The 13,352-nt window shown below is 36.7% G+C and overlaps 1 protein-coding gene across 6 annotated transcripts; it reads left to right on the forward strand.

The window, feature by feature from the left end:
* The first annotated feature begins 546 nt into the window (after positions 1–546).
* Positions 547–10,422, forward strand: LOC148321110 (glucocorticoid-induced transcript 1 protein-like). Of its 6 annotated transcripts, none has more exons than XM_088319566.1 (9): positions 547–807; positions 1,014–1,259; positions 2,932–2,946; positions 3,353–3,421; positions 3,886–4,041; positions 6,409–6,561; positions 7,835–8,045; positions 9,025–9,145; positions 9,222–10,422. In XM_088319566.1, the coding sequence occupies exons 6-9, from the start codon at positions 6,418–6,420 to the stop codon at positions 9,517–9,519; spliced, it is 774 nt and encodes a 257-aa protein (XP_088175692.1). In that variant the 5' UTR covers positions 547–807; positions 1,014–1,259; positions 2,932–2,946; positions 3,353–3,421; positions 3,886–4,041; positions 6,409–6,417; the 3' UTR covers positions 9,520–10,422. The 6 variants fall into 6 exon arrangements, with proteins under 6 accessions (XP_088175692.1, XP_088175693.1, XP_088175691.1 ...); XM_088319567.1 differs by lacking the exon at positions 547–807 and adding an exon at positions 844–962 and having other exon boundaries at positions 1,101–1,259; XM_088319565.1 differs by lacking the exon at positions 547–807 and having other exon boundaries at positions 969–1,259.
* The last annotated feature ends 2,930 nt before the right edge of the window (positions 10,423–13,352 follow it).

Below are 13,352 nucleotides of genomic sequence, written 5' to 3' on the forward strand. Positions count from 1 at the left end.
TGCCTTTATTTGTTTATATGTATAATTTATTCATGTGTATCACATGTGTCAAACCCAAGGCCTGATCCGTCCCGCCACATTCTATGTGGCCAGTGAAGGCAAATCATGCACGACTTCACGTTTCTTGCTACAATACCAAAATTGCAAATTGCGTCAATTTTAAAAACGTTAAATATTGCAAGTGTTTTTTTTTTTTCTGTTACCAATCACACTTTTAAAATGAAGTGAATGGTCGTTAAACATTTTATTGGATTCTGATTTTAAAAACTAGTTATCCATCAGTTTGTTGTGTGTATGTAATAATAATGATAATAATATGATTATATGGGTTCACTGTCCGAGCAAAACCAAAACTATGATGTGGACCGTGAGAAAAATGAGTTTGACACTCCTGATGAATATAGTGGCTCAATAAGTCAGTCAGACTATTTTGCTAAATCGTCCGTACACCCCGTATATATTTATGATTATTTGTCCATCCATCCATTATCTATACCGCTTCTCCTCACTAGGGGCGCTGGTGCCTATCCCAGCCATCTTCGGGCAGTAGGCGGTGGACACCCTGAACTGGTTGATGATTATTTGTCTAATCAGTATTTATACTTTTACCAGAGTTCTTTAGTACACAGTATTCTGAGCACTTTAACCAAATAAACGTTTAAATTGACACATCTCAAGTGGTCCAAAATCAATAAGCAAGGACTACATCAAAGTGATTATTTGTCATCGCTGTCTTCTAAGCCATTCACGTTTTAGGCGTCTGTCGTCAACTCTGTCAAAACTCCACTGACGTCACACAAGAGCTCGGTGCGTGAGTTAAATATATTTATATATCATAATTTTAATGTTATGATCTTGTGTGTGAGTTTGCTTGATTAAATGTCAGATTATTGTGTGTTTTAAGATACCAGCATGACGTTAACAGGAACTATTGAAATTCATTTGAATGTGCATCATCATTGGTGAGTGTCACTTTGATCATCTGTTTTTTGTCCTCCTGCGCCGCGATCCAGTTGCAGACTTGTGCGCGCCATGGGGCCGTAGAAGCCTTTTGCGTGGAAAGCAGCACACCCCAACTGTCTTCTATTCCTCCTCGTTAGCTGGAAACAACGCTGGATTGACCTCGTCCCGTCGCTCAAATCCCGTCAGCCCGGGTGCAGGCAGGCCGGAGCCGGACATCTGGCTGGTCCTCGCAGACGTTTCACCCTTGATAACCAGGAACTCACCAACACGCACATTACCGTTTTCAGAATCTGAAGGTAATGTAAATGCGTGTTTCGCGACGTATTTATCATCGTTTTGATAGCATAGTGCTAAGCTAAGTGCCATTCTGACTGAAATGGAGCGACGCTAGTACCGATACTCGATCGTAAATAAGGCAATTTATGCATGAAGCGGTGATAAGCAACGTTTATGAAAGTTTAAAAAAAAACACTAGTTTAACCCATGTGGAGCATGACAACGTTGTAATGTATCCGGTTTATGTATTAGCTCACCATTAAACGGTAAATTCATTCTAATCTCAAATGGGTTATCTGCTTCCCAGTATTTGTCGTCATACGCCACGTTTTGTTTTGGTGAGGATTATTTGTAACGATAGACGAAGTAGGTCAGCATTTATCATCAAAATCGGTACAGTTATGTAAATTATTAGTACGACGAATTGTAATGCGAAATATTCATGGCGAGGTTTAAGTTTGGACATTTTCTTACTCGCCTTTGATTTAATAAAGAGGAAGGAGCAGCGACATTTTTTTTCTGATATATGAAATCCTTGTTTACTAACGATATGTTTAGTCTTGTTCTGATGATGGCTCGTTAGATGTTTAATTGGGTCATTGGGATAGAACAGAGAACAGGTTTTATATATATATATATATATATATATATATAGAAATATATATATATATATATTAGTGCTGTCAAGTGATTAATTGGGATTAATCACATTTTTCAACTACTATTTTTTGTGAAGCATATAACAGATATTTACTTGAATAATATCTTGGAATTGATGCAAAATCACCCAATTTGAATTATATTTCATTCAAAGACGTTTCTAATAGCTTTCTTTGATTCTTGAATACGATCTACATGGAGACATCTTTACATTTTTCCTCTGAACTGCGCTGTTTTTAGCACATGGTATTTAGCACATGGTATTTATATTTCAAATAAAGTTTTTGTCCAGTCAGATTTCAGCCTTTATGTGTTGCCATGGCAATTTAACCTACCCAGGACCTTCAGAAGGAGTTATGTTGGCCCTTGTAACATGAACTATGGTTGCAGCGGATCTGGTTCCTTATCTAATCAGATTTTGAATCTGTCAAGCAAGCTGGCCCACAATAACCAAGTCCAATAGTCCAAGCAAAATTTGTTACAGTCAGTTTAGCAAAAGACATCTATAGTGATCAACACACATTAATACTCTGCTTACATTTTACCTTTGTCATGTTCGTGTTTCAAAAAGTGGCTGACTCCAGCTACCTAGCCCCGCTGCCAAGTCATGGGCAGAGCAACTCAGTATGGCAATCGTTATGCAGATTAGCGTATTGTGACGACGCAGTTTGGTAAAATTCAGAAAGGCTCGCTGACTGACACTATCGAGAATGGCCGAAAACATTAAGATGTACTTGTTGTCAAATTTCACCCTTGGTTTTTGATGGCTGGGATGTTTTTTAATTAGTATTCAGGTACTTAAAATAACAAACCAGACAATGTCTCCTTTCATAAGGAATCTGATTTGTGCCTTTTTTTTTAAGATGATATACGATTGGAAATACAGTATTTTTTTCCCACTCTATCAAGTACGTTTTTATAAAGAACATTTGTGGACTGAGCTACTACTGACTAATTGTGTTGCTATGAAAAAATGGTTTATTCCGCTGTCGTTTGTTGTTGATACTCATTTTGGCCTTCTCTTTCCCCCAGGTCCTGACAGTCAAGGTACTGATTGGCACTTGTGAACATGTTGTCCATACTTAAAGCGCCACGATGATACACTGAACATGCAATTTGCCTGGATTGTGCCATAAATTGTAATATGGCTGATATATGACAAATTTATTTGTTCATTGTTATTGTTCAAGTCTCATATCCCAATCTACCAAAGAACACCCAAACAAGAGGCAGTTAAATTAGGGCACGTTTTAAATGAGCACATACTCATTTGTGCTGCTTTTCTCACCGAGGCATGTTCCTTTTCCATCAAGGGAAATAAAGAGCTAGTTCAACGCAACTCTCACTCAAGTTCTGCGGGATATGTTTCCAAAGTATAAAAGAGAAGATATTTCATGTCAAGTTCTCAAGGGATTTAAATTTAGTTAGTAATGTGATGCTGGTGTCTTTTCAGATTTTTGGATGTGGGTTTGACAACCCGGCAGCGTTCCGTATCTTGGGGAAGTACCGACTGCCTTCGGAGGTAAGGCAAAGCAAGTGGAATGTCACTAATGATACAAACAGAGTCACCAATATGAAAATAAGGCTAGATTAGAGTGCAGAATTATTATTCTTGTTGCTGCTCTGCTTTTTCCTGTTACTTCTCCCTGACTTCTGTTTTGACATCCTGTGTATTAAATTTTAGAGTTAAGATTAATTACAAAGAGTGGATTATTTCATGTAATTTTGTTGATGATGGTTGACAGATAATGAAAATGTTCTTACCAATCTGATTTTTTTTACCACATATTTATAATTGATGGAGAAGTCCCGAGAAGGTCAGAGGAGCAAATATATATGAATTCAGATTTGGAAGATGACAAAAAAAATAGGATTGTAGCAAAATCTCACAAATTGTTAGGAGATATTTGACCGTTTTTGTTTTTGGATTGTGATTCATTTGTATGCTAACTGTAAGGTGTTCTTTTTCATCATGGTTCTGATTAGGGGCTGAGCACCCATTGAAGTTAAATTCCTCGATTCGCCCCTGATGAATGTGATTCCAGCACACTGTAAAGCTCTGGACACAGCTCCAGTGCAAGCAAAGCTGTGACAGGGAACAACAACCATCACTTAAACCTCACCAGATCCAGCTAGTCCCAGGTAGATCACTCTGTCCTTTCATGTTTTTAGACTCTCTAAAATGTTATTTTGCTGTAATACTGTTTTGACTCAATGAACCTATTTTCTTAGTCCTGTGCTTCTCAAATAGTGGGGCGGCCCCCTTGGGGGCGGTGCAATGCTGAGGGGGGCGTGTGTGGGAACATGCTTTTTTCCCCCCGCCATACTACATTAAAGTATAATTGCACATGCATTCCAGTAGTTAGCAGTGGTGCTCTCATTGCCCATTGGATAAAAAAAATCAGCAGAAATCGTTTTTTTTCCATTTTTATTTTGTAGGTTAATGTGTTTTATGTATTGTGCTCCTGAGTCAATTTGAATTTGTTATTTATTGATTTTGTTTAAATTTATTTTCAGCAGCAAATGGTGCGATAAGTCTGTCAAAAATGTTTACAGTTTAAACATAGATATATATATTTTTTTAATTTCAGACAAATTGATGCACTTAAAATCTTTTCTTTTACAGTCTAATAAACAATGTTAATAATGTTATTCTTGTAAGTTGAAATATATCTCTTCTTTTTTGTTTTCTTTATGTTAACAAGGATACAATGTTATGCAGTAGTGTACCTATAACTATTTTATAGACAAATGCTATTATTTATAGTTGTGGCGGAGAGTGGATAGTGGGGTGGGGGCGCAAATTGTTTTCTTTTTGCGAGGGGGTGGGGCGTAACAGAAAGTAATTGAGAAGCACTGTCTTAGTCATTAGGAATGCAACGATAGCGGCAATATCATGATATTAAAATTGCCATAATATCGTCATCGTCATGTCCCAGTATAAAAATAGAAAGTGTATATATGAAGTAGATAGGAAATTAAAATGGCCAATTTTTTTTTCATTTGTGCATTTTCAGCAGCCTCTGGTGGTTTAGTTTATTTGTGCAGTTTAGATGAATATTGTTTTTTTTTTTGTTTTTTTTTTAATTGTGAGGGGTTATTTTATGTTGTTTTCGTTTTTTTTTAATGTTTTTATACAATATGTGACCTTTTTTTTTAATGTTTTTTTTTGTATTTATTTTTTATTTATTTATTTATTTTTTAAATCAACTTCTACCCAATATCATTATGGTTAGGCCAGGTGTATTGTGGCTACTCCAACACCAGCATTCACATATTCATTATTATGTTCCAAAATTTCACACAAACATCAGTAGTTATTAGCAGACATTAACTTCACAAAAGAACTCGGTGAAGTCAAACTAATAAATCAAAATTGTGGCAAGGATTTTTGAAGCATTTTTCATATCTTTTATGCCGTCGCAACTTCTTGTCTGATATACTTTTCTACAAAAGCATATTGCTGACACACCACAATAAATAGCTACACCGTCACATTATATTCATTTCATAAATTCAATGCTTTATTTGTGTATAAATATATTTAACCTTTTAACGTAATAAATCTCACGTTACAACGTGATCATTTTCATGTTAGCGCCACGCCATTACGTGAGACGTTCCACTCTAAAATGTGAAATGTGATAAGTTTCACTTCCACAAACAATTCCTTCTGGTTCAGGTCACTGTCAGAGACCTGTATAACACAGGTGTCCAACTCAAGGCCCAGGGGCCAGATCTGGCCCGCCACGTTGGCACATAAAAGTAAATCAAACATGTCAACTTCCATATTGCATGCCGAAGTCTGTGCCAAAATTTTGAAATTGTCATATGTAATAAATAATAATAGATATTGTGAGCATTTTCTTGTTACATTATAACAGTAACTTGAACAAACTATTATTCTTAACTTGTGATTTCAAAACTAGTTATGTGCCAATTTGTTTTGTAATAAAATGTATGTAATAAAATGAGGAGGTGATTAAACATTTAAATTGTTTCACAGTCATAATGGCCCTTCGAGGGAATCGATAAATACAATTTGGCGCACGGCAAAAATTAGTTTGACATCCCTGCTCTATAGGTTGGTGTGGCATTTTTTAAACACTAGGTCTTGTTATTTTTTTTAAATGAATTAATTCCTTTTTTTATACAGTATTATAGAAGAGCAGCGTAGTTTTGACAAGACAAAAAGGACTCCAATAGTAACCTGAACTGGCAGGAATTTGGTTAGTTTTTTTCAAATGCGAGAGTCAAACTTCAATGCGATAACTCCCATTTTGATCATGTGAAACTTATCACATTGTAATGAAATACTATGCAATTTCTAGACGTTGTGACAGTTATACGAATAATACGAAAAATACATTGGCATTTCTCATTCTCCCTCCTTTTTATTTGACTTCTTTTATCAAATTTAATATTCTCACATATAAAATACCGAATATGAAATAAATACAAGTGTTGGTTAATTATTGTGTTGGCTGCCACTGTCTCTGTGGGCTTCAGCGCCTTTCCATGTCTAAGTCAGCCCAGATGCCACTGTCCAACATCACGGTGTCAAAGCCTTCGATCTCTCGGGTACCCAGCAGCATGGAGGGTATCAACCATGAGCTAGAGAAGGTCTTTATCAAAGACAGCGGAGAGAAGGACGAGTTAAAGGTAGGAATTCAAGTTTGTTGCCGTTTCACTCTGTCATATTCCTGTCTGTTATTTGTCAAGTTTTATAGTAAAAGTTGGCCTGGTTTTTTTGTACGAAATGTCATACCAGGGGGCAATAAATAATAACAAAAAAAAACTAAGGCTTGGCAATCCTTGGCAGCATATTTTTTTGTGATATATAATATAGTATAATTGTGGAAGGCTGAATGTTTTATTTATTTTTTTCAGCTTAATAAAAATGTTATACACGGAGGTGCACGTAAGTAGGTGCCAAGCCAGAACTTATAAAACTGTTCTACTTTGTATTAGTGATAGACCAATATGCTTTTTTCAGGGCCCATACCGATTATTAGTAGTCATGGAGGCCTATAACCGATATTTGAAGTGATATTCATTTGTTGAAAATGGGGTCAAAATTTTGAAAAATAAAAACTCCAAAACTTCACTTAGTTTAATTGCCTTTAAGCACATGTTTATTAAACGACTTAAGTGATTTACATGTTAAAGCTTTTTTTTTTTTTTATCTTAAAATAGACAACTTAGTTTTAAAAGTCTAACAAAAAGTGCACAGAGCTCCCAGGCTCACCTGCATTTCTTACAGATGTATAAAAACAAACATTTCTTTAAAGTTTACTACGGCAAATAGTTTTCTTTTAGTTGTGAGTTGTAATAGACTGACATTATTAACATTTCAGCAAAGTCTGTTGCGTGTTGCCTATGTAGTGCGTGTGAAAAAGCAAACAGGCAGTATACTGTTGATTGGTTGTTACCCACTGCACAAGGAACCCATCAGATGGTGCTGTGGGCGGGCTAATCTGCTTCTGCAGGCGGGTCCATCAGCACTGCAGAGAGATAGAGAAAACAGCTTTTAATTTTGCGACCTTGAAAGTTAGAGAAAAAAAAAAAGGCCAATGCCGATAATCTGCAAAATGCCAAATATTGGCCCGGATAATCGGTCTATCACTACTTTATATGTTAACATACTTTTGCACAACTTGCAGCTCTCTAATAAAGAGATGAACGGCAAAATTCCAGGTGTTTAAACCATTTGTCGACCGATACTTTTCTTGCTATTCATATCATTAGTTTATTTCAGGCTCATCCTGTAAATTCAACCAAAAGCTGAATAGCCCTAACTTCTTGTGAGTTTGTGCCGATGAAAGTGCAGCAAATGAGGAGGACATTTAGAAATTAAATGATCTAAAGAATGAAAACTCACCAAGGTTTGTTCAACAAATATTTGTCTCTTTGCTGTCGTTCACATGAAATGCAGTCTCTAGAGGTCCCCGATGGACGCCGGGCACCCTTTCCTCCCCAGCAGCGCAGCAGCAGCTCCAGAGGCACTGACACCCAAATTCCCTCAGCCCCCGGACGGTCCAGCAGTTGCTCCAGCCTGTCACCCTGCCCCTCACCTGCCTGTCCATCAGGATCACACGAGAGCAGTCCTTACTCCACAGAGGATTTACTCTATGATCCCGATAAAGGTTAGAACCTGTTTTTTATGACTCGAATAGCATATGTGAGTAAGAGTTTTATATGCATGAATTTTTCTTTTCTTGAAGATTAGTGCCATCTGGTCTGCCTTAGTCCTGCCTTCCGACTATCTTTCAAAAAAAAGATTGAAAAAAACAGCTTGATATTATTTCAATCTCAAAATAGAGGATTCTAGGATTCCAAATGAAATGTCACAAAATACAATACTCGAGGTCCCAGGTTCGTCCAGTAAGTTCAAATTAATTTGTTTGCGCTCCACCAAACATCTGTCGAAGCTCCTCATGTCACAGCTTCGCAACCGGGAAAATTGCCGGAGGAAGCAGACCTATTGCGTCTTCAGCAGACAGGAAGTGTTTCAGTTCCCGGTAAAATCCTTGGAAAAGGCGGTACTTGTAGCAAGAGAAAACTTCCATTGCTCCTCCTCCAGTGCGCGCGGGTGGAGACGGGCCGTCTGTCCTCCCTGAAGTCCACCACCATCTCCTTGGTCGTCTTCACATTGATGCAAAAATACAATACAATTGTATTTATATAATGTTTGCATCAGTCCCCCAGATGTCCACCTCTATTTTGTATTGCGTTGTCATTCACCAACTTGACAGCCACAAATGATTTTATTTTAGTACAAATTGTGTAAGCACTTGCAATGTTGCACAGAATCTTAATAACTTCCAATAACAACCCAGGCTAATATTAGCTCCTCCCCGACATCCAAAATTCGTCTCACAATCTAGTTGCATGACTTAAACATACTTCCTTGACATTAACGTCTGTTTCACCATGTAGACATGGCTTTGGCGGCATCTTGGGGCATTTCAGAAAGAGCAAAAAAGCGAATAGCTAAGTTTTTCAGCAGATATGGTCCACAGAAAAAAATTGTGGATCATACGACATAACACTTGACAAAAATCAAGAACGTGCTGTGGATTCAATGTCCCAATAGCCTTTGTAAGCATGTCTTTATATTTACAGACAGTGAAAGTAGCTCGCCCCTGCCCAAATTCGCCTCGTCACCCAAACCCAATAACAGCTACATGTTCAAGCGAGAGCCGCCTGAAGGTTGTGAGAAGATTAAAGCCTTTGAGGAGATGAGGTAAGCTGTCTCATACTTGTGCTTTGTATCTCAACACTTCGAACACTCCAGTGACATTGCACTCACTGTATTTCAGCTCCAGGCAGTCCACCTCAGCATCCGTACCCCTCTTTTCCTGTCCCGACAAAAACAAGGTAAACTTCATTCCAACAGGCTCTGCATTCTGCCCCGTTAAACTCCCAGGCTCCCTACACCTCATGTCAGCCGTACAGTCCGAAGAGCATGAGGACGGCACAGAAATTCAGGGGGACACAACATTGCAAGGGGTCCCTGCTCACACCTCTACAAGCACCACCACAGATGATCCTCCAGAGGTGCCCATCGAACCCTCAGAGACTGCAGATCTGCAGGCAGACAATCCAGCCATCAGCTAGAACTGAGCAGAGCTGGTCTCTAGCTCTCGGTTTGACCTTTTGTGAAGTATGACCAGTGACTCTCCCAAACACCTTCTGCTCTGCCAGAAGAGCCCCGGTTATCTCTGCGCTCACCCCTCCAACCTCGCTTCTATCTGTGCATGATGTAGAATCTGTCTCCAATATCAATAACCACTATCACCAGTAAGACTGACACCTCAATGTTCTGCCCTGTATTATTCCACTGCTTCTGGCGAAGAAAATAATCATTTGTAATGTGCAGGAAATATAGGGAAGACAAATGGAGCACTAGAAGTTACATGCATTTTAAACTGATAGGATATTTCTTATTAAATTATGTATCGTGTTCTGTTTCAAACGTTTACAGAATAAATAAGCTATATATATATAAAATTACATACATACATAAAATCTCTGGCAAAAGTCTTGTTGCTATATCCATTTTGTAGAAACAGCGTCTTGTAGCCTGACTTAATCGATTGTTATTTTTTTTTTTTTCAAAATGTCTCATTTAAAAGCTAAAACTCTCCAAATTTATATTTAATATACTTAAATAAATTTGCTTCACTGAAGAAAGATTGATGATTTAATGAACACAGAAAGGTCAGATTTTGGCAAGACAAAGGTTTTGTCGCGTACAGAGAGTAAAATTGTTGCATAGCATCAGTGCTGTGCATCCATATTTAATATCTTGTATGGCTTTCATGAGTTTGGTAGCCATTCGGTTTGGCAATGATTCATAACATTTATTGAAGTCATCAGAAATCGCAAAGAATGTATGTAATGCTTCAAATGTAAGGCTGTCATCTAGGAATGGATGCATCATATGACAAGGCAACAAGACTTTTGTCTTTGCAAAAATTCAGCGGACTTAATATATATATATATATATATATATATATATATATATATATATATATATATATATATATATATATGCTTTGAGCCGCAGTCCATCAAGCAAAAGAATGATTTTCACATTTGTTATTCAAACACCAGATAAATAAGTAAAATTCACTTTCCAATTGGAATTGATATCAAATTCTTACATTAATAACTTGGAAAAAATGCTTTTATTGAGAGGTGACAGCAAAATCTTCATGATAGAAGTCTGAAAATCAACTAATCTAATCACCTGTTCTCTTGCGCAAAACTCGGAAAAATAGATTTGGTTTAATCTATGTCATGACACACCTGAACCAATAAGAGGTCGTAATACATTCCCTCGCGATGTAAAATAAAAATCCTTGTTTCTAGGCTAAAACACTGAATGGCTGCTTCTGATTGGTCAGAATTACTTTGCGCATGCTCAGTTTGCAATTCATGATCAATATTTTTCTCATATATATCTATATATCTATATATATATATAATGTGTATATGTATATATATATATATATATATATGTGTATATGTATACATATATGTATAGGTGTGTGTGTGTATGGATACATATAGGTGTGTTTGTGTGTGTGTATATGATAGATATATCCGCTGATAGATGTATTTATCCCCAATTATTTGTCATATATGCTGTATTTAATAATTTTCCTAAATAGTTGTGAATATATTTTTAAATCATTGTATTCTATAATGGCATTTCCCTGAACAAAACGATCCTGATCACTGCAGTATTTTTGCTAAATTATGCACAACAATTTAAAATAAATAAGTTGTCAAGATTTCTTTAAAAGAAAAATCCTTGAATAGAAGACGCATATTTTAGAAACAAATGCTGTTCCAAAGTACAACTATTGGTCAAATCACCGAAGCAACTCATTCCTTAACAATACAATACATCTATAAGCGCTGTGTTGCATTTCCATGGCTAATTTTTGCCTCTATCTTATTTGAAAAGACTTTTCAACCAAAATTAATGTTTTGGCTCACTCCCCATTATTCCAGTTCAAAATATTAATACACCAAATCTTTGCCCATATTACATCCTTGGCTGTCCACCAACCATCCAGAACCCATAAAAGCTGGACCATTCAAAGTAGCATTGCATTCTTCTGTGGAAAAAAAGTATTTCATAATTAGTCCATGTATTTCTGAGGCCACTGCAATTTCTTTTTAACCTTATTGAATTTAATAAGGGCTGCAACGGGTGGATCTAACATTCGGCAAACATAAGGCAATTACCTGGGGCCATGTGATGTCTCAAAAACTGATCAATAAAGTTTTCTTCTATTTAAAGAAATTCTTGTCACTGTCTGATTTCATATTTAAGAAAAAGATCAAGATGCTTTAATCTCGCATGACCATTTTGAACGCACTCTGTCTTTAAGTTATTCTTTCCCCTCCAACTTTCCTGGAACCAGCCTCTCTCTCTGAAAACATATTTTGGATATTGTCAAGCAGTAAGTTATAGCTTTCTTTATACATTAATTGTACAGTTTTATATTAATCAATTTAATTTTTTTAGATTGTAGAAACATTGCTTTTGTGTGGTGATGGTATGTCCAGCATGATGACTTCACTTAAGCTCATTTTTCAACGTAAAAAAAGAGGTTGCAGTCAATTCTTGTGTTTTCCCAAATTTCAGAACAATAATTTAAATATGGTTATAGGTGTATTATTTTTATTGTGCCTCATTGTAGACAATGCTGCTATCCTGGAATTAAAAATTAAATTGGCTTTAGCCTGCCTTCAGTGGGTTTAAGTACTTTTGAGTCCCTCAGACGGTTTTGTCTGCTCTACAAAAAAAAAACATCCTTGAATACAAACACAGATTTCTTTGTCAACAAGGTTCATCCAAATTCTTTCAGTAAATGGCTGAGAATGGTATTAATGGGTGACAAAATAGACTAACATATATTTAAATGCAAATATTTGACACAGTATAACTACTCTATGTCTTAAAAAAAAAAAAAAAGAAAGAATCGATCAAAATTTGCCGCTTGCGTCTTTTGCAATAATATAGTTGTCCACCAGATGGCACTGTTTAATCACAAAGCAACCGGAGGCGTGCTATGTAGAGTTACCTCATCAAAATTTGCCGTTTATTAAAACATAGACGGTCCTGGCTGGTGTACTGCCATGGATTTGAGGGTCTATCAAAAATCAGATTTGGGCCCCTACACACCACTCGCAAATTTGAAAAACTTTTTTCTGGGCTTGTAAATGCCTGGCCACCAAGTGTAGAGTGTTGTCCAAAGCCACTCAATCACAAGGCTGAAGACAGACACCATGTTCACATTCACACCTAAGGCCAAGTCACTTAGAAGTCGTCAGGAGTTCTTAAAAAATAGAAAATTGGCTATTTTTTCTTCTCTCTGGAAGCTTTTGAATGATGCATGGCACGTCCTTGATCGGTGATGGGTCGTTTCCTGATGGGTGGTCGGAAGCTTCTTTGTAGCGTTCACTCCGATCTTCTCACAGCAGAGGTGCAGAGTGGCAGAATCAGCTTCTCTCTGGCGTTGAACGCTACAAGATTGCTAGCCTTTCAAAGCATTTTTAAAGCTGCTTGGCATTATTACTATTTTTCTGAAGCTTTTTTATGAGTTGCGTGGCTAGGATTTTTTTTTTCCTCAGGGGGTCTGCAAAAATGACCAAACAAATACAAACCAAGATATTATATAGAAAATGCTGATAAACAATCATAATGTCTTCCATATAGAGGCTAATGTGAAATGAGAAAACAAATTTGGAAAGAATATTTGTTTTATTTAAAATAATTTGTTTTTGTTTTTAGTTAGTAAGGCGTACAACTATTGCAATTTATTTTTCTCAGTTTTTATGTCGCATACAGTCTGAATTTTTTTTTTTTTATATCACTGAAAACTGTCAGTGTTGCTCTGCCTTACTCTTTTGTTTCAAAGTGCATTAATTGC

This window comes from Idiotropiscis lumnitzeri, chromosome 16 (assembly GCF_059441095.1).
Source record: "Idiotropiscis lumnitzeri isolate Australia: NSW breed Sydney's pygmy pipehorse chromosome 16, RoL_Ilum_1.0, whole genome shotgun sequence".
Taxonomy (NCBI): domain Eukaryota; kingdom Metazoa; phylum Chordata; class Actinopteri; order Syngnathiformes; family Syngnathidae; genus Idiotropiscis; species Idiotropiscis lumnitzeri.